The sequence below is a fragment of the Rhinolophus hipposideros genome (assembly GCF_964194185.1).
Source record: "Rhinolophus hipposideros genome assembly, chromosome: 12".
Lineage (NCBI taxonomy): Eukaryota > Metazoa > Chordata > Mammalia > Chiroptera > Rhinolophidae > Rhinolophus > Rhinolophus hipposideros.
The window spans coordinates 72,633,623-72,661,507 of NC_138058.1; the positions used below are offsets into that span (position 1 = coordinate 72,633,623).

General features: G+C 40.5%; 1 protein-coding gene across 4 annotated transcripts in view; it reads left to right on the forward strand.

Annotated features, from left to right (window-relative positions):
• MBOAT2 (membrane bound glycerophospholipid O-acyltransferase 2) overlaps positions 1–12,984 on the forward strand; it is a 96,178-nt gene extending 83,194 nt beyond the window's left edge. For all 4 annotated transcript variants that reach the window (XM_081068808.1, XM_081068809.1, XM_081068810.1 and 1 more), the window contains 7 exons: positions 1–184; positions 1,817–2,009; positions 2,381–2,484; positions 5,355–5,419; positions 6,775–6,907; positions 8,749–8,900; positions 10,250–12,984. In XM_081068808.1, coding sequence (XP_080924934.1) covers positions 1–184; positions 1,817–2,009; positions 2,381–2,484; positions 5,355–5,419; positions 6,775–6,907; positions 8,749–8,900; positions 10,250–10,475 — 1,057 coding nt within the window. In that variant the 3' untranslated portion in view covers positions 10,476–12,984. The remainder of the gene's footprint in view (positions 185–1,816; positions 2,010–2,380; positions 2,485–5,354; positions 5,420–6,774; positions 6,908–8,748; positions 8,901–10,249) is intronic.
• Positions 12,985–27,885: the final 14,901 nt, after the last annotated feature.

The window sequence follows — 27,885 nt, forward strand, 5'->3', positions numbered from 1 at the left end:
GCGTATGCCGAGCCTATTGGAGTATTTGAGTTACAACTGTAACTTCATGGGTATCCTGGCAGGTCCCCTCTGCTCTTACAAAGACTACATTACTTTCATTGAAGGCAGATCGTACCAGGTGACACAGTCAGGCGAAAGTGGCAAAGAAGAACTACACTGTGAAAGAACGGAGCCATCTCCAAATGTAAGCTCATGAGTTTATCTGGAACCTTTTTCTTTTTTTAGGGCATATTGATTTATCTTGTTTATTTTATTTATTTATTTATTTATTTATTTATTTATTTATTTATTTATTTATTTATTTGATTGGGGGAATATTGGCGAACACTGTGTTTTTCCAGGATGTGAACTCGTTTTTCAATCTAGTTGTGGGGGACGCAGCCCAGCTCCAAGTCAAGTCATTGTTTTCAGTCCAGTTGTGGAGAGTGCAGCTCACTGGCCCATATGGAACTCGAACTGGCAACCTTCTTATGAGCACCTCGCTCTAACCACCGGGCAAGCAGGCCACCCACCAGCGGCTCAGCTCCAAGCTCAAGCCATTGTTTTCAATCTAGTTGTGGAGGGCGCAGTTCACTCACCCATGTGGAAATCGAACCGGCAACCTTGTTGTTAAGAGCTTGCGCTCTAACCAACCAAGCCATCTGGCCGCCCCCTTTCCTTATTTATTTAATGATACTAACATCTTCCAGTTTTGAATTAACCCACCTATTTCTTTAAAAATACTTTTCAAGAAAATGACTCTTCACCCAGTACCTAGTCATGATACCTAATGGAAGTACAATCATGAAAGAACAAAAGCAAGGTTACTTAAGGAACTATGCTGAATTCCTTCGTGAGAATAAAGCTTTAGAGTTACAGAGTATTCTACAGGGAGGGCTTTTCGTGGAATGGAGCCAAGCTCATCTTCCAGGCTTTTTCCTTACCTATACCTTATGTTCCAACAAGTTCAAGGTATTCTCTTTTCCTCTCCTGCTTTTCCTCCCCTCTTCCTGATCATTGCCAATGGAAGTCTTACTCCTCTTTAAAGGCCTACTTCAAATATCACCTTTTCTATAAAACCTTTTCTGATTCCAGCAGTAGCCAAACACTCCGATCGCACTTCCCATGTGCCAGACATTGTTGTAAGCACCTCACACACATCTTACAAGGTTGGTGCGGTTATTCTCGACATTAAACAGATGAGGAAATGGACTGAGAGGCTAAGTAGTTTGGCCAAGATCACGCAGTGGCAATAGGAGAACTGGAATTCAAACCTGTGGCTCCACACCGAGCACAGTCTTCACTTCCTTTGAACTGCTGGGGGACCTGGAATGGCCGAGGTGCTGCTTTATCAGGAAAGGCTGTGGGGCAGGCGAAGCTTCAGCTGGCTTTGCTCTGCTAGAGTCTAAAAGTCCCACGAGAAAAAGGCCAATCAAAAAGTATGAGACAATAAAAGGCGGGCTCGTGTTTTTTCTGAATGTTGGGCTTGGAGCAAAGGATTGCCCTTTGTAACACAAAGTGAATGGAGAAGTGTGCACCCACTCGCAAAAGCTCTTAGATAATCCCTTTTCTGCTGTGTGGCTTTGTGTTTCAGACCAAAAAGGTTCTTTTGTCTTCATACTTTCTATTACTGGCTAAGTGTTCATTGAAAAATTCCGTATCAAACTGAGTTGAATTTCTGACTTCATATTGGGTATATTCAGATCTCTGGCAGTCACTACTTTGTGTCTCAAAGGCTGACCACATTTTAGCAGTCCCGTTGCCATAAGAGAAAGTAAAGATAATTATGGGTAGGAATGTGGATTAAGTTTCTGAAGTCGTGTCTTATACTTTTCAGATCGCAGTTATTCAGAAACTCTTAGTCTGTGGAGTGTCCTTATTGTTTCACTTGACCATCTCTAACACGTTACCTGTGGAGTATAACATTGATGAGCATTTTCAAGCTACAGCTTCCTGGCCGACAAAGATTATCTATCTATATGTCTCTCTCTTGGCGGCCAGACCCAAATACTATTTTGCATGGACGTTAGGTAAGTAACGTGTGAACAGACCTTTCTGTTAATGTATTGAAGTGTATCTTACCCTATACACAGCCGTGAGAGTGTACTCTGAGGCTTAGACAGTTAAAGACCAATTAGAAAAATTAGGGTCATTTTCGTAGAAGAAACAAACCTTATAGCTCATATCCAAAATATGAAGACATATCCTAAAAACTGTCAGGATATCCTAAAAACTGGATCCAGCCCATTTTATTAAATATTAGATTAAAATGAGAATAAATCTACTTTTACTATTTAAGAATAAAAGGTGTGGTATATAATAATACACATCTTAGGGGAGAACATGGTAGATTGTTACATAGGTTCTTAATACTTTTTTTAAAAAATTTTGTTTGTTACAGCTGATGCTATTAATAATGCTGCAGGCTTTGGTTTCAGAGGATATGATAGGAATGGAGAAGCTCGTTGGGACTTAATTTCCAATTTGAGAATTCAGCAAATAGAGGTTAGTAAATCATTAACAAGTTGTTACCATATGATACTTGAACTTCTGTACTTTGCTCTCGTAGGTTATGATGTGATGTCCAAGAGTGGTGTTGAAGGACTTTTTATACTATGACTCATTCTTTCCTTCAATCAGTATTTACTGGTTGTTAACCATGTACCCAGGTACTGGGTATCCAGGGAATAAGAAGGGTATGACTTGGGCCCACATGGAGCTTTAATCTAGAGCGGGTTCCTGGGTTACAGAAGGGTAGGTTATGATCAGAGGAGTATAGGGTGTGTGCACGTTATAAGATAGGCCTCCACCTTAGAGGAGGAAGGGCTTCTGAAGGAAATAATATCTTAAGCTGAGTCCTGGTTGGTAGATGGGCGGTAGCTGGACACCCCAAGTAGAGGGGAGCAGCTTGAGGGAGAGCGGCCCACATAGGCTCACAGTGTAGGAAGTAGTGACAGATAAGGCTGGAGAGAAGAGGCCCCGCCAAGCACAGTCTCAGAGGCCAAGTTAAGAGTTTTAAGCCCCCCTTGAAGGGGTCTGTGGATGGGTTATATGCCAGCTGCATTGTGTGAACCTTGTTTGGCTCCTGTTAAACAGACCAACTGGAAAAACACGTTTTTAAATACTCAGGAATATTTGAATACAAAACGGGTATTACAGGATGTTAAGAAATTATGGTTAATTTTGTTGGGTCTGATCATGGTGTTTTAAAAGTCCCTATTCATTGAACATAAATTCTGGATTATTTACAGGTGAAATAAGATGTCTGGTGTTTGCTTTGAAATGCTCTTAACAATGTCAGTAATAAAAATGAAGGGGGGGGAAGAAATTGATAATTATGGAAACTGGGTAATGAGTATATGGCAGTGTTTCTAACCTTTTGATCATTACTGCTACCCTACAGAGCCTTTCAAGACATTTCCTCCTAATCACCCCCCATGAAATTTTAATATCAGAGATATATTATCAACTTATGAACTATATGTGTATGTGTGCTTAATATGTAAAAAGAGTACTTTTTGCGCCCTAAGAACCAGTTTTTATCCTTGTGTGGGTGATATCACCCCTGTTGAGAATGCATGGTACAAGAAAAAGTAAAGGAAAAAGAAGGGAATTATTTTTTCTGAAGGAGGGGGTAGTCATAAGTGCGAAATGCTGCCGAGATGTCCAGTAAGATAAGGACTCACAAGTGCCATGAGCTTTAACAACACGGGAGTTTGTTGATGATTTTGGTAATGGAGGGACAGGCATAGAAGCTAGATTGTACAACTCCTATAAGGAGGGTAGAGATGAGGCAGCAGCTGAGGGGGACAGGTGATTGAAGGAAGGATTTTTGTTTTGTTTAATTTTGTTTTAAAATAGAGAGGTTGATTAGGAGAGTATATGAAGAGAGAGTGTGTGAAAATAGCATAGCAGGAGAGACAGACTTATCCATAGATGAGTTCCCTAAGAAGATGGAGCAAGGGGATCTGGTGCAGAGGACAGGTGGGACGGACCTTGAGGAAGAGGGACCACTTCTTCTATTATAAAGGCAGGAAAGGAGGAAAGGTAAGTGTGGGAGCAGCTGAGTTTGTAGTTCTCATGGTGAGAATTTGGAATCCGATGCTGTATACCTTGTTTCTCCGAAAATAAGACCTAGATGGACAATCAGCTCTAATGCGTCTTTTGGAGCAAAATGTAATATAAGACCCTGTTTTATATTATGTTATATAAGGCCCGGTCTTATAGTAAAATAAGTCTATAGTAAAATAGGTCTTATAGTAAAATAAGACCGGGTCTTATGTTAATTTCTGCTCCAAAAGGCGCATTAGAGCTGATTGTCCAGCTAGGTCTTATTTTCGGGAAACAGGGTATCATCTCTATAAAGTAACAGGCAAAATTACTTGCTGTGAGGGAGGGAGGAGGTGATCGGACCAGAGATAAGAAAGCGGGGAACTTTTGAAGGATTGGGTTGGACCTTATGAAATTGCTGACATTTACCTGGTTTTCACTTACCAAAGAAAAGGCAATTTGAAAGGGTTCAATCCAGTAGCCCTTTTCAAGAGGAGAATGAACTGTCTAAGGAAACAGGATTGCCTGGTAGGCCGAGGGCCCTGTGGAAGTCAAGAAACATGATTTGATGATAAATGTCTCAAATGTTGTGTGACATTCAGCATTCAGATATTATGAGTAGGGAGGATGGCAGTATGGTTGATCAGGGGTTAGGATTTTGATAGGTAGATAAGTTAAAACGAAGAAAGAAAAAGCATCAAGGATTTTGATGAAAATAATGGACCACAAAATCCCAAGTTCATGGTGAGAAGGAAGTGAAGACCCAAGGAGGCGATAGTGACATAGAGAAGAAGTGGAGGCCAGGAGACCCAGGTTTGCTCTGAGACCAAAGGATGGCATTAGTCAGAGAAGCTTGACTGAGGAGGCTGGAAAAGTGAGGAGATGGTGTGCAGGTCCATGCTGGTGGGGGTAGCAGTTCCAGGCGGGACCGAGACTCCAAGTAGCCCGGGAGAGGTGCCCGAAGAGGCCTGGAGGTGAGGGAACTGAGAAGCTGGGCTTAAGAGGACCTTGTCATCTGTGAGAGAGTCATTTGCATACCTTATCAGGAATTTCTGTAGGATAATTCCATGACAACCCCTGGAAATATTAACATATAGGAGAAAATGGTGATAAGCCATTTACCTGGTAAATATTCCCTGCAATAAACAAACTCTTTTTATATAGCTTGTTGTTACTGCATTAGAAAAGCGATATTAAGGGACAAAATCATTACACTGCCATCGCTGTCCAATTAATTTATTTTTAGCACAATAAAAACATTATTACTTACATTTGAAGCTTCATTATTTTGTTGGCCAAAGAAAAAAAGTTCCTTTGTTTTTCAGATGTCAACAAGTTTCAAGATGTTTCTTGATAATTGGAATATTCAGACAGCTCTTTGGCTCAAAAGGTAGGTTCCTTCACTAACCATCTTCGGCTCTGCTTTGGTATCTACTACTGGAGGTCGAGCTTCGCTGAGTTCAGATTTTTGATTAACAGTGTGTTGAGTGACATTGAGACCTTGGTGTTCACCAGGAAACACTGTTAACATCCTCCAAAGCAAGGCCTTGATTGTAGCTGTCACTGACCTCTCAGCCTTCCTGCGAAGGCCGCTGCCAAGGTCAGATCACCAGTGCCCTCCTGCTCTTGTTCATTGGAGATTTGGTTAAACAAAAGAAGTCTCTATGCAGCCATTATGCACATGCCCTAGATTCTCCAGAACCATTCCAGTTTCAAAATATTTCAGATCTTTACATGATAGGCTCAGGACACAAAGATGAGTAAACCGGAAAGACCGAGGCTATGCAGTCAGAGTTCACTGTCTTGTTCCAAACACAGCAGTGCCATCTACATGTGCTGTTCCCTGCAGTGAGGGCGGACAGAGGGAGCAGGGACAGCGAGGACACGGAGGGGACAGAGGGGGCTGCGCTGAGATTTAGGATGAGTAGGAATGTGTCAGGTGCACACTGGGAGGTAAAGGCAGCCCAGGGAAAGGCACATGACAAAAGACGGAGTTAGGAAATTGCACAGAAACAAACTCCCAGTGTTTCTGTGTCACTGTTCCCAACGAGACACGATGCCCCCTGTTGAATGTAGTTCATCAATCACCTGTAATGGTGGGGCTCTGAGCACCCTTCCACGGAAAGCCGCCTCCTTTTGTCATGTCCTTTACCTTTATTTTCTGAGAAGTTGCGTTTCTAGATCCCTTGAGATATCCAAAATGTGTTATCATCGTTTCATGTTGCCTTGCAGTCTCTGCAATGGCTGCAGACTTTCTGAGCTAATCTGTTCTGTTATTTTTGTTGTTGTTGTTAAATTTTAAATTTGATACCTTAGGAAAATCTTATTTTCATCTGAGTTCTCTAACCTGTTAAAATAAAACTTTATACTAAGCACAGCCTCCTTGCCAGAAGGATTAATGTTGTTCGATCAGTTGAAAGTTCTTAATGTTATTAAAGAAAAAAATAAAATAATGTAAAATAAAAATAACTTTACGTTAAAGTTTTTTTTTGTAATTAGTATAAACTCCCACACAGTAGAAATGATCGTTTTGCCTATTACATATACCAATAAGAAGATGAGAATTAAATTTATTTTCCTAAATTTGATGCTTAATAGCTGTAACCTCCCTGAGGTTATTGCCTAAGAGAAGTTGTGGTTATTTTCCTGGTCCCCTAAGTCCTGTCAGGTACAGAAGGACCAGTGTGGGCGTTAGAAAGCCTCATCACTCACTCCTCACAGCTCCGTGTTGTTCGTGGTTCCTAGGGTGTGTTATGAACGATCCTCCTTGAGTCCAACCATCCAGACGTTCATTCTCTCTGCCATTTGGCATGGGGTCTACCCCGGATATTATCTGACATTTCTAACAGGAGTGGTGATGACATTAGCAGCTCGAGCTGTAAGTATCAAGCATTTTATTTCATACTTCAATGGCAGTCTCCTTGAAATGCTGCAGAAGGTGGAGGAAACCATTGCCAAGGCAGGCCCTGGTCAGCACTCCACGGTGGCTGGAATCGAGGAGTGTGCCTGGTGTGTTTGCCGAGGGCTGCTGTGGGCTCCAGGCTCAGTTCATCTGAGAAGACTGGACACACGGGGCAGCCACACAGTGTTCATTTTCATTACAGAATTTTCTTCGGGGAGCTGGGACCTGAGTTTAAGATGATCAGATGGGGAGGTTTGTTTTAGAAATGTAACCTTTGAGTCTTCTTTTAGATGAAGGCTGGGATATGGACGGGCCGCTCCCGGTGGCAGACACCACGCTGGAAGCAGGGCACAGTTCTCTGGAGTATTTGCTTGGTTGCGAACTGGAGTAATATTTTGGGAAACAATTGAGAAATTAGGTTGGTGACATGGGTGGGCAAAGAAGAAGAATAATTTAGTGTTAAGTCCTTGAAAGTCAATCAGAGGAAGTGACATGACAAAAACAATGTTTGAACAAGCTTGTTATGTCACTTACGGGGAAGATGGCTTCATGAAACAGACTAGTGGATAGTTACTGTGTACCATTGTAAGGTTCCTTGCGGGTATCTGAGGGAAATAGCAAAAACTAAGGGCTAAACCTTCTGGTAGTTTGTAGTTGAATAAGGGGCACAGGGGCTTTTGTGGATAGTAAGTATCACAGGTTCTTAGAGGGGAAAGAAGCCCTTTTTGGTTAGATTTACTAGAGGTGGCTCACTGGAAAGCATCGTTGGATTTTTGCTTTGAAAGGTGAAAGTTCTTTCAATAGTGAGTGAGTATAACTGGAGGAGACAGTGACATTCTAGGTATGGAAATGGCAGCAAAACTAGGTTTGAAAGTGCATGGTGTACTTGGGGATGACAGGTCGATGTGGAAGCAGGAATTTCATGTATGCACATGTGTATATAGGGGATAATTCTGTATGTATGTATGTAATTCATGTATGCATATGTGTATATAGGGGATAATTCTGTATGTATGTATGTAATTCATGTATGCATATGTGTATATAGGGGATAATTCTGTATGTATGTATGTAATTCATGTATGCATATGTGTATATAGGGGATAAAGTTTTACCTATAAACATACAAGACAAGTGGGGACCACAATAGGAAAAAAGATGACGTTTGGTTAAGTTACACATTTCAAAACTGAAATGTTCTAGAAGCTTAAAAATGATTAAAACAGTAATTATTAGGAAAAACCCTTGTTTTGAGAAGCTCTTCCCAGCTTCCATGAATGAACTAATGAAATAATGTGCACAGTTGTCATTTATTTCAGTTAGTGTTGTATGACCTAAGCTTAGTGTATAATACCTATTTGTCTTTCACAAACACAGAGGTTAACGAGGAAGAAAGATGTCTCATTTCATACTTATGCTGTGAAATGGTCAGCACTGTGACAAAAAGGAAAACAGACTGAACTTTATTTGTATACTGTAGTTTGACCAAATATGATTTAAGGAGCTCTAGGCGGTGTTATTTTTAACCTTTTTTGAAGCTTTTAATTGTAATACCACTTCAAATTTACAGAAAAGTTGCAAAGAACTTCTCTGTGCCTTGTGCCCAGACTCACACATTTTGCCCATTCGCTTCCTCACCCTCTCTCCATAGCCTTCATATATATACGCACGTAGAGTTTTTTTGAACTAACTTTTCCTGTAATGGTACTGCCATTTTAGATTCCCACCAACAATGGGTGAGTTTCAGTTACTCCAGTCAGTGTAATTTTATAAGCAATGCTAAAGATGAAGCAAATATTTTTGTTTCTTTATTTCAGGTAAGAAATAACATCAGACATTATTTCCTTGAACCTCCCCTGCTTAAATTGTTGTATGATGTTATCACGTGGATGGTAACCCAGATAACGATAAGTTACACAGTTGTGCCGTTTGTACTTCTTTCTATAAAACCATCATTGATGTTTTATAGGTAAGTGTTACTCTTCAAAAGATGTCAGTGGGAATAACTTCACATTTAAAGGAAGGTTCCTTGCTATTAGGTATAATGGAAAAATAGTACCATTGTCTCGTTTCCTGCTGTATTATGGGTTACTTTTTAATCTCAAACTAAGCAGTCTCAGATTTCTTCACAGAGTGATTTCACCACTCAGTCCTCAGAGGAGAGTCTGAGTAAGAGAAATATCAGCTGGGTAACCACTGCCTCAAGTCTCTCAAAGGTTTAACTAGAAAATGTAGCTGTGGCCCTCCCTGCTATTTACTGTCCCTAATTAAGTTACACATATTCTAGTGAAGTGAGTAACAGGTAAGCAACATTGCTTATCTTTACTAAGGAATTATTCATTCTCCTAATTTATTTAATCAAAAGAACAAATTATATTTCATTTACTTGTTTCACTCTGTCTTTTGTGTTTCATTGATACTTTGTCATCTCTGTATTCCAGAAATTATTGTCTTGAATTCTGTATTTTATTTATCTAAATCCTTCCTGCATATTAGATAGTGATAGCTTTGAGATCAAAAACTTTATTCTTTCATAAACTCTTTATTACCCTAGCATTTAGAATGACACCACGGAGTAGGTGGTCAAAATTGTTGAACAGAATAGAACGATAATCATACAGGAAGACATTAAGTAACTCCTGCTAAAGTTTCATTTAACACAATTGTTACATATTTTTTAATGTGATTGAGCTATTGGTTGGATTTTCGCCTAGGTTTTCTTGTTTCCAGTCACTTGAACTTACAGCTCTAGAAGCAATTGAGATCATATTTGATTTATATTTAATTGGGAGAATGTTGTTTCTAATAATATTTTTAATAATGTGACATTTTTTACGTCTTGACAGGTAACTATCAAGAAGCAATATTGCTTATCTGTTACTCACTTCATTAGAATATTTGTTACTTAATTAGGGACAGTAAATGGCAGGGGAGGCCAGAGTAGTAGAAGCTTCTACTATGTCTGCGTTCTCTTGTTTGCTCAATATTTGATGCTGTGGATTTGAGAGCATACTTTCAGATGGCTGCAGCTACTAAGTCCCTTTTTGTTTTTGTTCTATTTAGTCATGGCCTTGTGACCCGTAAAAGGAATGTAATGTGATATCTAGTTTCATGCTTATAATCAGCCTGGGTTTATACGGAGCTTTATAAATATCCACTGGTATACACTGTAGAGTTTCATCTCAAGCTCGGGGGGATAAAAGAAGAATGTAGTAAATAAACACGTCCTAAGGGGGGCAGGTGACGTTTGGACAAGTGTATAGTTATTAAGAATTGTTAATTATCAAAACTTAATAAACTTTTTCCTTTCCCTTTTAGCTGCTGGTATTACTGCCTTCACATTGTTGGTATCTTAGTATTATTGTTGTTACCAGTGAAAAAAACTCAAAGAGGAAAGAATACACATGAAAATATCCAGCTGTCACGATCCAAAAAGTTTGATGAAAGAGAAAATTCTCTGGGACAGAATAGTTTTTCCACAACAAACAATGTTTGCAGTCAGAATCAAGAAGTAGCCTGTAGACATTCATCACTAAAGCAATGATGGGGAAAACACTCAATGATTATTTTTTGTATGTTAACAGAATCCAATCTTCTCAATCGTACCTTCTCAAGGGGTTTGGATTTGTTTGAAAAGAGATTAAGTGGGGGGAAAACCAGACAGTTATTGATAGGGAATTTCCTGTATACTGATTGGAAATGGGGCGAAATAACCCTCCCATGCCATGTCCCTGTGGGCCACGCCTTATATAAAATATTTCCATTATTTCAGTGGGCACTCAGGACCTCAGCATAACGTCCGTAGGGTCGTAGGTGTGCCCTGTTGCTGAATGTACGTTGTGTATCCCAAGGCACTGAAGAAGCAGAAAAATAATTGTGTCAATCTGGATGATTGAGAGAAATTAACTTTTTCCAAATGACTGTCTTGCCTTAAACCCTCTATTCCCTAAAATATTGTTACTAAATGGTATTTTCAAGTGTAATGTTGTGAGAACACTATTTCAGTATTTGATGTTGTGTGCTGTAAAGGGATTCTGAAGGAATTTGAAACAGGATATTTAAGAATGTGCACACTTTAAAAATGCAATAAACATCTCAGTATTTGAAGGGTTTCTTAAAATATCTCAAATGACTACAGTTCGTAGTGAAACTGTAAGCAGGTTGCCAAATTATAGGTAGCTGATCTTCCTGGAGAGTTTAATTACCTGGGTCAGTCAGAAAACCCTTCAAGGAAGAATTTCTTAAACATAATTAAAGGTTGGCAATGAGATATTTTAAGCTTAATTTCTTCAAGGAGAGAGAGATGATGAAGGAAAGAAAGAAGGACGGCATGAATGGAGAAAGTACGATGTGGCTGGAATGAGATGCAGTGGCAGCTGTAACAGGGCGCTTGCTCAGCATTCGTGCTTCTCCCCCTTATTTATCTGAGATTTTTGTGATTATGTAAGACATAAAAGTTGGATAACTTTTTAATGCGTTGGACTTTGAGATTTATCAGGCATAAGTTATATTAGAATTATAAGGAGACTATGAAAATAATAGTGAAAGTGGAATCACTGAGTGAGGCTACTATCTGGCTAATTACTTTCTGATCCTTGACAGTTTAATTCACAGGAGTTTTAGGGAAAGGAAAACTTAAAGTCATTGGGTCTGAACCACATTTTTAGAGAATAGTATAAATTAGCTTCCAAACCCTTAACTTCTTACATTCAAATTTTGCTGTTAACTCTTGTTACTGAGTATTCGATTGTGTAAGTAGAAAAATGTCCTTTTATCTTATGGGCCATTTTGACCATCAGGAAGCTTGCCTGGAATTACTCCGAGGTGTCTCCTTTCATCCCGCAGTCTTGTGATGTGGTGGTAGCTGACAGAGGGGAAGGGGAAGTGATGCCAGCCGGTGTCTAGGCCTCGGCCATGCCTCCTAAATCACGGGCTGACAGAAGGGCGGGCAGGGTCTTTGGACTACACCTTTATTTGACCAATCTTTTGTGGACTTTATTTTCTTTTTGCCTTAAATTATTTAATGAAATGCAATTTGTCTATCTGTGGTTAAGTCTCTTTATTTTTGTCATTAATAAATTTGCAAATGATCTTAACAGAACAATTATGTGGCTTAAGCAATGCAGTATTTCATTTAAAGAAGAAAGGAAAAACAAATGTACTTGGAACTTTTGAGGTCTTAATTAGCAAAAATGTCAATGTATCATTTTAGAACGTTAGAACTATCCAAATATTTGTTTATACGAAATGTTTTTATTTTTCTAAAGGTAAATTTTTTCCACCTGATGAGGTTAGCCATGCCCTATTACCTCCTGGGAAAGAATAGATAGCTGAACAAATTTTCTCTTTTATTCCCATGCATTGAAATTAAGCTAGCTGTGTAATGTGGGGGGATAGAAAAGAATAATCATGGAAAGTATCTCCCCAAAATCTCTCCTCAGTTTAGTTAATGCTGCAGAGAATCTGATAACTATTAAGAAAAAGTAAACAAATTTAGAGTTTAAAAGACAAGTCCAGGCCTGTCATAAGTGAGAACAAGAAAGCTTATTAAAACATTTTTTGTTCAGTTGATTTAGCCACTTATAAATAATCACCATTTATTTCTATTTCCTGACTCTATTTTACTTCTGTAAATGTAAAATCATTGTTCTCTCTTGCTCAGTGAATAGAATCGTAGGGGCACCATCAAGACAGCAAGACACTGATGAATTTTCCAATTATTTTTAAGATAAATAGACTGATTTTCATCCCTCAGCCAACTAGTGTCTTGTTTTGTTTTGTTTTTTGTATGAAATGATTTTAGAATAGCTTTTCTCTAATTTTGGAGAAACTATAATCACAAGTATGCAATCTAGAAGAAAAAAAATTCTAATTCTTGACTTGACTTTTCTCCACAAGAAGAAACGTTTTGTGCTCTATGGAATGAATATATCTACTTGGAATGTTGTAAGGATTAATACTTTACTTCCAGTTATAGAAGAATTGAAAACTGGTGTGTCTCTTCTGCTGTTAAGTATGAAGCAATTCATTATAGTATGTGCTGCTGCTTTTTTCATCACACAATAGGATTCAGTGCATATTTATATTATTTCTCCACTTTCAGTTGTCGTGAGACCATTCCAGGGATGATCAGTTAAGATCATATTTATACTTTTGGTTAATTATTATACAACTCAGGGAAAAAATTAACAAAAGTAATTATTCTTCCGTCAATTTCATTTTTGTTTTTTGAAACAGTATCAGTTAATTTGATGTATCAGCTGTCACCATTTTACAAGTGGCTTATTCTCAGTTTTTAAAATAAGCATTTTTATTGGAACTCTGGGTAATTGGGGAAATTTATTTAGCTTCTAAAATGTCCCACATAACAGAGAAGGTTTCTGTGGCTTCAAAAATGCCACCACTTATGCTGCCACCATACTGTCGGTTAAAAAGTAGTTTTGTTATTGATCTCTGCTATGTGTGACGCCCCCATACAGGGTTTCCACAGATACCAGTCTTGAGAAAAATTTGCAGTAAGAAGAATGGTTCTAAACAGTGATGGTGACTCACACTGAAGTACTAAGGGTGTTGGGATGAGACCTGGGTCTTTATGTGTTTCAAGCACCAGTGGCCCCGTGACCTGGGCAAGGCACCTGTGCTCTAGACCAGAGCTGCTGAATGAGCCAAAGGGTCAGATCTGAAAGTGTGTGACCAGTTGTGATTGTAACGAATGGAAGCCTTAAGCAAGATCTGTAAGAGTCGCAAACAGGGCAAGTTCACAATCAGAATTATTGTTATGGTCATTTACCTTTATCACTTGTGCTCAAAGCCTTGACTTTTCAAAAGGTTTCCTTGGCAACAGAGGAAACCCTTTCAGTCCATCAAATCAGAAAGCACTGCAGCGTGCCACTTTTACTGGACAGAGCCCTTAAAATAAATCTTTCATCATGACATAGTCTGCACTGAAGAAAACATCTTTTCCTTTAGCTTCCTCCGCTTTTTTGGTTTCTGTCTGTGCTGTGTAGAAATGAAGAAGATACATGCTGAAAAATATTTTATACAAATTACCAACTTTACTGGATAGGGTTTACCACCATATAACTTCTCAAATATAATTTCAGTCAAAGCTATTTAAGCATATTTAATGTAGTTATACCTTACTTTAAACTACAGAAAAATTACTTAAAATTTTTGCTATTAAAATAATTACAAAATTGATACTTTTATTTGAGGACTAGAATACACTTAGAACAAAAATCTTTCCTATTGGGGCCAGCCCTGTGGCTCAGGCAGTTAGAGCTCCATGCTCCTAACTCCAAAGGCTGCCAGTTCGATTCCCACATGGGCCAGTGGGCTCTCAACCACAAGGTTGCCAGTTCAACTCCTCGAGTCCCACAAGGGATGGTGGGCTCCGCCCCCTGCAACTAAGATTGAACATGGCACCTTGAGCTGAGCTGCCGCTGAGCTCCCAGATGGCTCAGTTGGTTGGAACGTGTCCTCTCAACCACAAGGTTGCCAGGCAGTTTGATTCCTTGACTCCTGCAAAGGATGGTGGGCTGAGCCCCCTGCAACTAGAAATGGCAACTGGACCTGGAGCTGAGCTGCGCCCTCCACATCTAAGACTGAAAGGACAACAACTTGAAGCTCAACGGCACCCTCCACAACTAAGATTGAAAGGACAACAACTTGACTTGGAAAAAGTCCTGGAAGTACACACTGTTCCCCAATAAAGTCCTGTTCCCCTTTAAAAAGAAAATCTTTCCTATTTATAATTCATAGTTTATACATTTTAATTTGTATATTCATGAACAGCTCTGGACACTTATACTTTTTTTGTTTCCTTCTAAACTGTTCAAACTTATTTGTTAATTGGTTTTAAGAGTTCTACATTATAACCGAAAGAAAAGATTACTTGAAAGAATGGTTGTTTCAGAATGGTGCCCATTATTGCTCTGTCAGCGAAAGATTTGTCCAGACTTTTAGATATAAACCAGTGTTTTGTGGAGTTTCATTCAGCCACTAATTGTCCGTCCTGGCGGAAGTTGAATACATCAGCTCTAACGGAGGTGCAGAATTCTAAATAACACTGTGAAATATAGTCTTAACTGCCCTCCAGTCCCATAAAACTCTGACGCTGGACGCAGTGTGCTACTTACTGAGTGGCTGGTAGTTGGTACACTGAGTTTAGATGCTGAGGGTTCGCTTTGTAGCCTTTCCTTGTAAAAGGGGCTTTGTGTTCAAGCAGGGTCCTAATGCTGAAGGAAAAGAGTTGAGTTTAAAAGAAGAAATTCCACTCTCAAATTTGGATTTGAAAGATTAGAACCTAGGGGGGCTCTCCAGGATCCGTCTGCAGCGACAGGCAGTCCAATCTGTTTATAAGAACTCTTGTCACAGAAGAAAGTTTTAGATGAAATTTCCATGCTGGTATTTGTAGGAACGCTCTTGAAATCACTGACTAAGCTGCACTTTGAGGCTCTTGTACAGAGGATGCAGCCAATTCCATTTGGATGGGTAGGCTGCTTGCTATGTTTTTATATGTTTTAAAATAATATTGATTTTAAAAGTTTTTTTAAACAGTACGCAAACCCCAGTAAAGAACTGACAAGCTCGATAGGTCATTCATTGGGAAGACTTTCTAAAAAGGAGCCTAAAGGCACATTTTTGTGCTGATTTGTCTCATCGTGAAAACGGATTGTAACTGTCTTCTTTTAGTACACCTTTTATAAAGCAAGCAAACAAACCCTAAGACTATGTGTTCTATAAACAGTAGTAGAAAGATCCATGCAGAACCATCGTCTAAAGCTTACTCAGTGAGGCATAGCCATGTCGCCAGTCATGTTTTATCACATTTTGTTACTATAAAAAGCAATGGAAATATAATGAACAACCAAAAGTTACAGAGCAACAGTAGTAGAATGACTAACATTTCCTTAATAATGGGTTGGAAATGGAAAGGGGGACTGGCTGCCTTTTACTGGAGTCATCCATGTCTGTCCTGCCCAGCCTCTCTTTTGGGGTAACTGATTTGAGAAATTGATGTGTTGATATTCTTTTTTTGTCCTTTCCCAGGAAAGGACAAACACAGGTAAAGAGTTTGACAGACTTTTGAAATATGCCTCTTTCCCAGTTTTAAGTATTTTGGGTATATAAATTTGTCAATGAAGTACATTTGCTGTTGACTTTACCACATGGAGAAAGGAATCAATCAGACATCCAGAACAAACGTGTTCCAAACCAGTCTTCTCCATCTTCTGTCACCTGTCTGTGACTGCCTCTCTGAACCAGAAGGGGCATGACACAAAGCAATAGGGATGAAAATAAAAATAATTCCGGTGAAACCAGAGAAACCCTCTACATACAGAATGAAAGTGTGTGATTTGACTGCTGGCTTCCTTTAAACGCTGTGATTTCCGCTTAAGAGTAGTTGAACATTGTTACCCAAATGTGAGGAGGCTCCCTGCGCAAGCACCAATATTTACAGGACTTTTGCCTTCCCTGGGTGAGAATAGAATGTGGTGGTCTGTGCTTTTCGTTTTTATTACTCCAAAATATTTTTTTAAAGAAGTGTTATTTTTCAACAGATCCATACGTTCATTCCTGTTGTATGCTAAATTAAAACTACCACTGTATCAGTTACACTGTGATGTGATAATTTCATAACCACTCATTTCTAGTCTGTCCTGAGAGCTGCTGCACTGGTGGCTTATGCTGGGTTTTAAAGATATTTTTAACTTACGTATGAATGTTTTTTTCTAATATGTGTGTGTTTAAAACTGATTAAACAGTAGTTTAAAAATACGGGTGTGTGTGTGCTAATTTCAGAGGCTTTAAATTCCATCTATAGAACTGAATACCAGGCCTTTCATGAAAAGTAATGGTCGTTTTATATTGAAGGATTCCTCGATGTGAGGATAATATTCTAAGGAGTCATTACCTTTTTAACGGCTTAAAAATGATTTAAAAGAAACTATCATCACATTATAAACACGTTGGAAGGCAGTTAAAACAACCTTAAATTACTATCTAGTATTCTGTATTCTCTCGTTAAAAAGTGAAGATGCTGAGTTTCCTCTATGAAAAAGAAAAAGAGGCGGCTTTCCCAGTCCTGTGGTGGGCCTTTCACTGTCACATATCTGTAGCCGGTGTTTGCTTTTGAGAAGAAGAGCCCTGGGACCCCCATTCGGTTTCTGCACCACAATTATAAACTTCGGGGAGCTTTGGGGTATGCTTCCAGGCGCTTCGAGATGCTGTCGTGAGCAACCGTGGGGAAGGCGGTAACTTGTACTGTTTACAGAGATGCCAGGCTCAAAACACACAAGGAAGCCCAGCCTCGGTGCCTGCTGTCTGGAAAGCCGCAGGCTATGATGGCAGATGTAAAGGACCCCTTTGTAGATTCGGGGCTGTGCTGAAATTGGGCCGTGACCCAGAGCAGTGCAGACACAGCGCCCAGAGCTGCCTGCCAGCACAGCCCTCGCCGTGGTTATCCTAACGAGCACGACAGCCAAGGTTAACCCGATTTGCTCTGCAGTCAGGAAGGGCCTGGATGGCTAGATGCCCGCAGGCCTCCTCGTTTATATAGATGGATATTGTGATGTAGTGGGTTTTTGCTTTTTCTTTCAGAGATTCATTCCACAGTCATTTAATGAGTTCCTACCCGTGTGCTGAGAAACTGAAGAATAAATTACTGCCCTTGCCTTCAAGGAGCTAATAAATGATTACCATATAATACAGTACGTGCTTTTTTAGAGGCAGGCACAAAGGACCTTTGGAATGAGGAGGGGGTGGGGATCTTGGCAGGAGTTGCACAGAGGGGGAGTTGGCGCTTGGGTTTGTGAGGAAGTGTTTTATTGGGCTGAGAAAGACGTGCGAGGGGCGTTAATTAGAGGAAGACAGAAAAGTGTATGGCCAGGATTTTATAGTGTTACGCACAAATAGAATAAAAATAACAGGAGTTAATGCAAGTTTAGATCTCTGTGCCAACCATCTGTCTAACACTAACTTACCTTCCCCCAATTGGAAAAAAAGGGTAACAGGAAAACATTGGGTTTAGCCAATGTTTTCAAAATCAGACAAATGTTTCAAGCATACAGATGAGTACAGAACAATATGACAGAGGCCCATGCCCACCACTCAGGTTGAACACGTGTTTTGGCTCTGCCACATTAGGTTCAAAACTTGTTTTTTATAAAAAGAACATTGCACATAAGGCCAGCATACCTGCCCCAGTCTTTCCTTTCCCCCGACCTCCTTGGAAGTAATAACTGTTCATCTGAGCCTCTTTTGGTAAACTTTTCATTTGATTCGGTCTGTCTTTCTTGTAAGCTTAGATTTGTGATTTAAAAAATATTTTTGTGTACTGTTGCCTATAGCTTTTCTAGGTGTTTGTAGCAAGACGGGTTGTGTTGGCTCAGTCCGCTGGAGCCAGGTATCAGCGCAGATTTTTCACATCATGAAAATACTGCATTTCTCTTTAGTGGTAGAATCTTTTCTTTTTTCTTATACGTCTTTTATTTTTCAAATATGCTTGGTTTTGTATTTGAGTCCTTTCTGTCACACCCTCCCATGTAATACCGATGGTGTCTGTCCCTTAACACTGCCAGCAGAAGGGCAGTTCCGGATCTGCCAGCAGGGCTGACGGGACACATTGTGGCCAGTAGGGGGAGGCCATTTGCTGGTGCCATCCCTTTTTGCAGGGTGAACATGAGGATAATCTTTAAAAAAAAAAAATCCAATAGCTGAGCTTAGATGCCATCTGTTTATACCATCACTGGGTAGGAAGACAGCTGCCTGGCATCTGGACACCCAGGGCTCGGGAGAAGATGAGCCCTCCCACTGGCCAAAGGGGCCACCAGGCCCTCAGAAAGTTGAACCCCTGTTTGTCACTACACTTTTTTTAACGTATGAGTCATTAGGCTCAGGAAGAATGTTATATACACATTGCCTTAGGACGGAGACTCCCATCTCTCCTCCCCCAAAAGACTAATGAACAAGTAATGGAAACTGATCCTACAATCAACCCTCAGCCTTTACAATAAAGCTGCTTAAAAGAGTGGTCAACACTGTACCTGTGCTTCCTTATTCATCCCCAACTCTACTGAACCACTTTTGCGACGGTCATCTTTGGCCTCTGGAGCTGAATGCGATGGTCAGTTTTCCATTTTTGTGTCACTTGATTTCTGCAGCATTCTGCTGTGTGGACCACTTTCATCTTGATATTCTTCCCTTGGCTTCTGTAAAACTTTCCTGTTTCTGTCTCTTCCTTTATATCAATGCACTATATTTTCCTGAATGTAATTTTCTTTCAGGGGCACAGTTAGGCCATAAACAGATAAAATTAAGTGGAACATTAATTTTCATCAAGAAAAAACCAGAAAAGTAGGCCGTGAGATGATTCAAGATACGTCCAATATAAGGAAACAGCTCAGGTGACTAGCATCTGATTTTCTGAATCACTGCTCAGGGAAAAACTAAGAATGAAGAACTGAGGAACTTGATACCAATAATCACATGCTCCTGACATTTGATTCCATTAGGAATTTGGGCCTAAAGTAGCTGTGCTTTGGACCTCGTTATCACCAGTTGTCTCCACGGTAGGGCACTCCACTCACACCTCCCAGCTTTCCACCTCTAGTCTCCAGGCGCCCGTGAAGTCTGCACCACCATGTTTGCATGCCGGGGGGCTCAGCTCATGTCCTTGCTTCCCCCTTCCCCCTCTGCTCGGTGCTCTGGGATGAGCACAGTAGTGCTGTGGACGTGTCTGTCCTACAAGCATCAGGATTCTGACCAGGTCTAGCTTGTGTGGTCCAGTGAAAAAGAACAGTGAAGTATGGTGCATTGGTAATTGCAGGTGCTGAGTCATTGACAAAATATCCTTGTATATATAAAATAAACTGGTTATTTTAGAATAGTTTTAGATTTACAGAAAATGCGAGGAAGACAGTACAGAGTTCCCCCCGTGCCCCACACAACGTTTCCCCAATTGGTAACCTCTTACGCTCTTATGATATGTTTGTCACAGCTGATGAACCAATACTGACACATTATTATGACTAAAGTCCCCACTTCATTCAGATTTACTTAGCTTTGGTTTTCTTCCTAATGCCCTTTTCTGTCCCAGGATCCCTTGCAGGACACTTTACATTTAGGCATTATGTCCCCTTCGGCTCCTCTTGACTGTGATAATTCCTTAGACTTTTCTTGCTTTTGATGACCTGACAGCTTTCTGGGGTGCTGGTCAGGGATTGTGTAGAATATCTCTTCACAGATTTGCCTGGTGTTTTTCTCTTGAATGCATTTTGACAGGAGAGAACTTCCTTTCTGACTAGGTGTGGATTTTCCCATTTTACATGATTAATGATGGAAAGAGCATTTCATAGACTCGCTTCTGGCTCCATCCACTGCAGACCTAGTTTGTCTTTCTCATTTCACAGATACTTCCAGCACTGGGCATCCCAGGGCATCTGTTTCCAGATACATCCAGAATCTGACTTTCTTTCCATCTCTGTTCCTATTACCCCAGTCCAAGCCACCCTTCCTCCAGATGTAATTAATATCTTAACCTTTTACTTGCATTATTACAAAAACCTGCAACTTCCACCCTTGTTACCCCCGGCAGTCCTTTTTTCAGAGTAGGCAGAGTGAGTTTTTGCAGAATGAGTGAGTCTTATGGTGGCTCATTCCAGAGGACTTTGGCACATAACAGGTTCATTGATTGGAATATGTAAAACGAATAAATGAGTGAATGAAGGTTGATCCCACCATTGAAAACCTCTACAGACACTCCTGGTATATTTCTAAATAGATACCCTGTAGCTTTCCCATTATATTCTTGTGAGCAGTCTCCTAGTAGGACTCCAGAAGATTCTGTGTGCTGAAGTTATTGAAGTTTTCCACTAGCTGCACATTGCTTCAGGCTTGGTTTTCAGATGTCTTGATATACTGGTATTTGACTAGTATTATCTACTTTTCTATTATACCCCCCTTCCCTCCCATCCTCTGGTTGTGCAATTGTATTGGTCATTTTTTGACTATACGTCATTTGCATGCCTGCTTAAGGAAAATGCTTCTGCCTGCTGGAAGTCTAGCCAACTTCCAAGGAAGAACCAGCTCAAATCTGATCTTGACTAGAAGTCTTCCCAGCTTCCTCCAAATTAATTAATCTGTTCCTCTTCAAAGCATATGTCAAAAAATAAATAGCAAAGCACAGAAAGAAAAAAAAAAGATAGGAAATATGGAGAAGAGAATAAGAGATACAGAGGATATGGTTTAAAGGCCTGGCATATGGCTGAGCAGAGTCCCAGAAGGCAGATGAGAGACTGTCAGAGAAATTTTGATTCTATTGAAAGGCATCAATTACTGTGAACTCCAAGAAGGATAAACAGTGGAAATTCAAAAGGCCAGGAAGGATTATCTTGGAGAACTTATTCTAGAAAATATTACAACTAATTATAAAGTGATAGTAATTTAAAGTATTGTTGGTTCAGGGATATCTAAATGCATAAATAAATCAAGTTGAAGTCAATTTAACTCGAGAAAGAACCACTGTGTAGGCAATTTGAAAACAGAGGAGAAAAGGTTTAATACTTCATAAGATATAAATGGAAAAGCAGCTATCTCTAGGTTAAACGTTGGTTTTAGAGAAAATTAGAGGAAAAATTATAGAGATAAAATAGAATCATTAATAATAAGATTAGTTGAATCTAATGCTATGTTAAGTGATGTACTTACCTAAATGTTTCAAGTATATTTAGCGAGCAAAAACTGCTTAATAATTTAAAATATCAAATGAAACTAAATCTCATGATTAAGATAGGAGACAGGTGAAATTTCAAAACATATGACTAGCAGATCTGAATGACATAGTTTTTATGGCACCATAAAATTAAACATTAATTCACAGTCTCATAGAATTGAAGGGGTTAAAAAAATCCACAGTGGACCTAATCCAATGTTAACTATCTCTTCTGTTCCAGCCCTTGTTTTCTTTTACGGGAATCTGTGCTGATAAGTGAACTTTAGCTTCAGCGGCTACTAGGCAAGAAGCCTGGAAATGGGAAAAGTTCCAACATTTCAAGTAGGGGAAGAAGGAACTGAACCTCTTACTAACTTCATGTTACCCTAAAAATACTTTTAATGTGAAACTCTGAATGAGTGCAGTTGGATGTCAATCTTTTTATTATTTTAATTTTTAAAAAATTATTAAATTTATTGGGGTGACATTGGTTAGTAAAATTATACAGGTTTCAAGTGTACACTTCTGTAATACCTCCTGTATATATTGCATTGTGTGTGTTGAATGGCGTTTCCTTGACCACGCAGTGCCCGTTCCCATCTCTTAGTCACGTCTTCGTCTTGATGCCCTCTCACCTCCTCCTTTCTCTGGGGGCACTGCTCAAGTCCCACCAATCCCCAGAGACCACCCACTCTTCTGAGCTGTCATGTCCTTGGGTCTTAGCCTATGCTATTTTGGGCTGATAAGATTTCCTGTTAGTATACTACCCACCTCCCTAATTAGGTTGTACTCTTGTGAAGAAAGGCTCCAAATCTTCAGTCTGTTAGCAAGAATTTGATGATGAAAAAAGCTTTAGAGAGTCTAAAACAGCTGTGGTAAGGCAGTGGGATGGCAACATGAAAATGGGCCTGCCCTACTGACAACCGTGTTGAACTTACGCTGAGCTTGCAGTCAACTAAAACCTGAAGTCTTTTGCATATAAACTGATATTAACTCAGGTATAACTCTATCTTTCCTCCAACTCTCTCGCTTTTTCTCCCCTCTACCCCCCACTTACACACAGCGTTTTACACTTGCCCCTCTCCTATGGCCCCTCTTGTGTCTGTTCTTAACTCAGTCCTGTCACGTATTCCTTTTCCTTCTGGTGCCATCCCAGAGATGAGAAAATGTTCCTTTACATGCTTTTTATTTAGAAGGAAGAAGCTGAATACAAGGGTCAGGGAGCATACTGGCAAAGATATCATGAGAAGTGATGGCCACAACCATGATCAATTAAGGCAGAAAATGACATGTCAGGAGCCCCTCCTCTTTTCAATAGTGATGTTTAAAATAATGACTTTGATCAACAAACTTTTTGTTTCAGGTCTCTGTTAAGAGGTCAGGGAACTCCAAGTGATGAGATTAGGGGACCTATCTTTTCTTCAAATGTTTCTGTATTCTCCAAGCACTTTATAATGCATACATATGCCTTTTATAATCAGAGAAAAACAAATTTTAAAACAAGATAGTGCGTAAAAACATCCTAAAATTTCTATGGAAAATTTTATACAATGAGATGGAAACCACGCAAAAAGATTAGACTGCTGAAATCGCCATTCCGGTATGCTGATATTGCAGAAAAAGATGAAAGGGTGATTAAAATTACAGTTTTGATGGGGAGCGTGGTGAGGAATGGAAAGATAACTCATATTTTTCCTTCGCTATCATACCACATGACAAGTAGAAAAGCCAGATTCTTGAAGTGATTTCAGTGATTCCACTGAAGCAAGAAACCTTAGGATGTGTGTTTGCCAGAAAGATTTTAGGCAAGCTGCACAAACCACAGAAAGACCAGTGATAGTGGAGGGGTGAGGTAGCTGAGACAGAACGGAGGAGAAAGCATTTCAGTTGTATTTTATCTCATTAAATACACACATTATCTCATTGCAAGATTTGAGCCTGAGAGTCCGTAAGTATGAAAGGAATAAACAGCATTTGGCATGAGTTAGGAACCATTTATTATCAAAATAGATATAACGTTTGGAATGTAACCATTATGTTGACAGAGGAGAATGTGACACAGTGAGATTATAAAGCAACTTTATTTTTTATCAGGACTGCTCCCGCAAATGCTATTTCTTGCTTCCCAGCCCAGGGTGAGATTTTGAGTAGGTCCCATAATTTTCACAATATTTCCTCATTACTCTTAGCTCACAAAATATTACCGAGTCACTGTTCGTCTACCAATTTCCCCACGTTAGTAATGAAATGCCTGGCCTGGAATAGTATAAAACCTCTAGACGCAAGGCTTCTTCCTCCCCTCGTTCAGACCTGTGATGAAAAGGGGAACCCTGCTTAAGGAATCTTTCTTTGTCCCACCCTGCCACGCTTGGAATCTGACCCTCCTCTTGCCCTCCATTAAAATTGTGGGCTAAAGTACAGCCTGTTTCTAGTAGCTTCTTCCCAAGCTGTTATCTGGACTGCTTTGAAAATATTCCCCAAAGAACAGCTTGTGCACTGAATATCTTCAGGGATTTTTCTTTGTGGGGGAAAAGGCAGGAAGGAGGTTCAGATGGCACAGGCAATCATCTTTTCTATGTCTGGGACTGAATGTCCCACTCTGGACCGGTTTGCAAGGCCCTTGACTGAGAACCCCCACGGCAGTGTGGTGGTGCTTGGGACCAGCCCTTCCTGTCCTCCCCCCACTCCCTTGCTTACTGTTGTGTTCCGTTTTCCCCCAAGACAGGAGTCTGGTCCTGCTGGTTTACTGCCCCTTGGCATGGCTCACATGTGGTGGGCAGAGCTTAGTCTGAGCATGAGGCTGGTCCCACCTAAAGCCAGCTTCCTGGGCTTGTGTGGAGGTGCACTTTCATTAACCAGGCGATGCTGCTGGAGGTACAGAAATTATGGGTGAAGGGTTGGGAGTGGGGAGTGGTGAGGCAGGTTGGAAAGGGGGATTATCACAGGAATGGTGTTCCAAAGGGGAAAGCACTTAGGATTTCAAAACCTGTCTCCCTGAGCCATCATCGCACTAACTACCCGCTGCCCTGAGATCTTTCAGCGCCTTCTGACCCAGCCTCTGATGTGTCCGCAGACTCATCGAGGACCTGTCAAATGCCTTGCTGACTATGCAGATAGAGTAGCCCCCCTTACCCACAGGAGACACAATCCGAGACCCTCACTGGATGCCTGAAACCGTGGGTGGTACCGAACCCTATATATACTATGTTTTTCCTGTATGTACATACCTATGATGACATTGACTTTATAAATTAGGCATAATAAGAGATTAATAACTAATAATAAAACAATTGTAACAATATATTGTAATAATAGTTATGTGAATGGTTGTAGGGCCATTATGAAGTAAAATCAGGGTGACTCGAACACAAGCACTGCTAACCTCCGCAGCTCATCTGAAAATACAGCCGGCCTCTAAGTGACCAAGGGGCGGGGAGCGACTGCGGTGTGCATCTGCGGGACAAAGGGATGACGGATGACTGACAGCCCAGGTAGGATGGAGTGAGACAGTGTGAAGTTTCATCATGCTACTCAGAATGGTGCACAATTTTAAATTTTTGAATTGTTTATTTTTGGAATTTTCCATTTAATATTTTTGACCAAGGTTGACCACCGGTGACTGAAACCCTGGGAAGTGAAACTGTGGATAAGGGGGGACTACTGTAGTTCTTTATGTTTAGAGCACAGGTTCCTTTCCTGGGGCGACAGATCCCTATGAAACCACAAGTTCCAATCTTTTCGCTCTCTGAATCAGCAGTTACTAAAAGGCCACCTGCTATCCTGTGTAGACCCTCACACATTGCTCAACATTAAAAAGGGATATTCATATTTCAAATCACTGATTTGGACACAATGGGACCAAAACCAAAGTCTGAGAATGGTGTTTCGTTGGAATCAGCCAGAGAGATATTTTTAAATCCCCAACAAATGTCAAGTCTTGATTTTTACAAAGGTCAACGAAGATGCTGAGCTTGGGACCCATGGTAAAGCATCTCTCAGTGGATCAACCTGGCAACTCATGAAAAAAGTTAACAGGGAGTATGGCTCCATCAGATGTTGCTGTGACACGCATGTGACAAAGACAGAGTGTGCTCCAAAGCATGTGACAGAGTCGTAAATGGTGTGGTTTCTTCCTTAAAGGTTTGCCAAGGCCAGACACGGTCCCGAATAGGGTGAGAGGGGTTGATATGGAATAAGGATGGAGTGAGCCTCATAGTGGGGGAAGATAAGTAAACAGGTTAAAGATGCTTTGATACATACTTTTGAGTCTTACTGTCCTAGACACTAGGGTGTAAAAGGTGAATACAGAAGGTGGGATGACAGGTCTGCTTGAGGTCATCCAGAAAGCTGCACAAAAATGCTTAAGTTGTATCTTTAAAAAACAACTAGAATTCACCTGCTGGAATCAGCTGGACGAGAGGCAGGAAAGAATGTTCAGGTGAGCAAACAACACTTTGGAAAAGAACGGAAAGGAGAAAGAGCATGGCCCAATGTTCCAGAAACTGTAAATATCGCCAGCCTGGGGGTGGGGCAGGATGAGAGGAGAGTAGTGGACAGAGCAATGGTGAGAAGTCAGGCAGGGGCCAGCTCCTGAGGATACTGCATGTTAAGTACTATTAGGGAAACTGTTCTATGGAAATGGAAGGCTATTGGGAATTTTAATCAAAGATGTGACATGATCTCCAATCTCCGGGGAAGTGGTTAGTGGAGCACCAGTGGGCAGTGATTGGGGGCTTTTCGAATTGTCCTGGTGGGAGCTTCTGAAGCCTTTAACCAGACCAGGAATGATGAAAGTGGCTACAGTCAGGTGGTGGGCTGACTGGGTGATTGGGGAGGGAGGAGGGTGAGTTGTATGACTTCTCAATTCCTGTCTCTGGTGCATGGGGGCAGGAGCCAGGTCCCACACAGGAACAAAACCACAGCGGGATCATATTAGGTAGGGGACGGAGATGAGTCCAGCTCTGTAAACAACCGATTTAAGAGAGGTGGAATCAGAAAGGGGCAGCCAGAGAAATGGAAAGAAAGCTAGGAGAATTTGAGTCACAGGAGCCCAGGGAGGGGAATATTTCCAGGAGGGAGTCATGAACAAAAGGGCTGTGAATGGAAAGCTGTCAATTGCATTTGGCCACGGGGAAGTCTGAGGTTCCTCTGCAGAGATGGGGGCAGGGATGGGGGAGTGAGGAAGAGAGGGAACCGATGGGCATTCTCCACCAGGAGTAGAGATGCCTCAGGGGTTCAGAGAAGGCAGAGACCTGCTTCTGGGTTCCTGAGAAAGGCATTGGAACTGACCTTCATTTGCAATGTATTTTTATTGTCTTCCTAAATTACAATTGTGATTTAGTTCTCTGCATAAGCTTTGATTATAAGGGTGAATAGGGATTATAAATTAACCATAATAAAAAGAGTGACATTGACAATGAAGAAAATATTGCCTGGGGCACTTGTCAAAGATATACTGTGTTTCCCCGAAAATAAGACCTAGCTGGACAATCAGCTCTAATGCATCTTTTGGAGCAAAACTTACTCTTAGACCTGGTCTTATTTTATTGTAATATAAGACCAGGTCTATATAATATAATAAATATAATATAATATAATATAATATAATATAATATAATACAATATAATATAATATAATATAATATAATATACCGGGTCTTATATTAATTTTTGCTCCAAAAGACACATTAGAGCTGATTGTCGGGCTAGGGCTTCTTTCCAGGGAAACAAGGTATTAAACAAAAGGAAAGTGAGTGAACGAAAGGAGGGTGTTCCCAGAAGTGCTCACACACAGAGTCCTTCTGCTTTTCTAGCACCGACAGCTGCAGACATGAACTGTGACAGTCACAGAGTCGATAAGATACAAAAACAAACTCTTTGCCCCTTAAAGCACATTTATTTCTGATGATAAAACTGAAGCAGACATTTCTCATTGATCTTATCAAGCACATGGCATCACATAATCATCAATGTCTGTGAATAAACATCCTAACACTCAAGACTGGGATGATTTCCACTGGGCTACTTTTCATAAGATCCTCCCATTGTTCTCACTGCATGAAAAATGAGCCAAAGAACCCCAAAGCCCAGTGAGTCATAGAACAGCAATCCATAGGACATTTGGAAGGAGGTGGTATACGATGGCACCCAGCAAATGGCCCCACATGTCTGGCTCTACATTTCAGTGGATTTCTGGGTACCTGGAGCCGAGGTCGCAAACTGGCAACTTACGGGCTTCCTG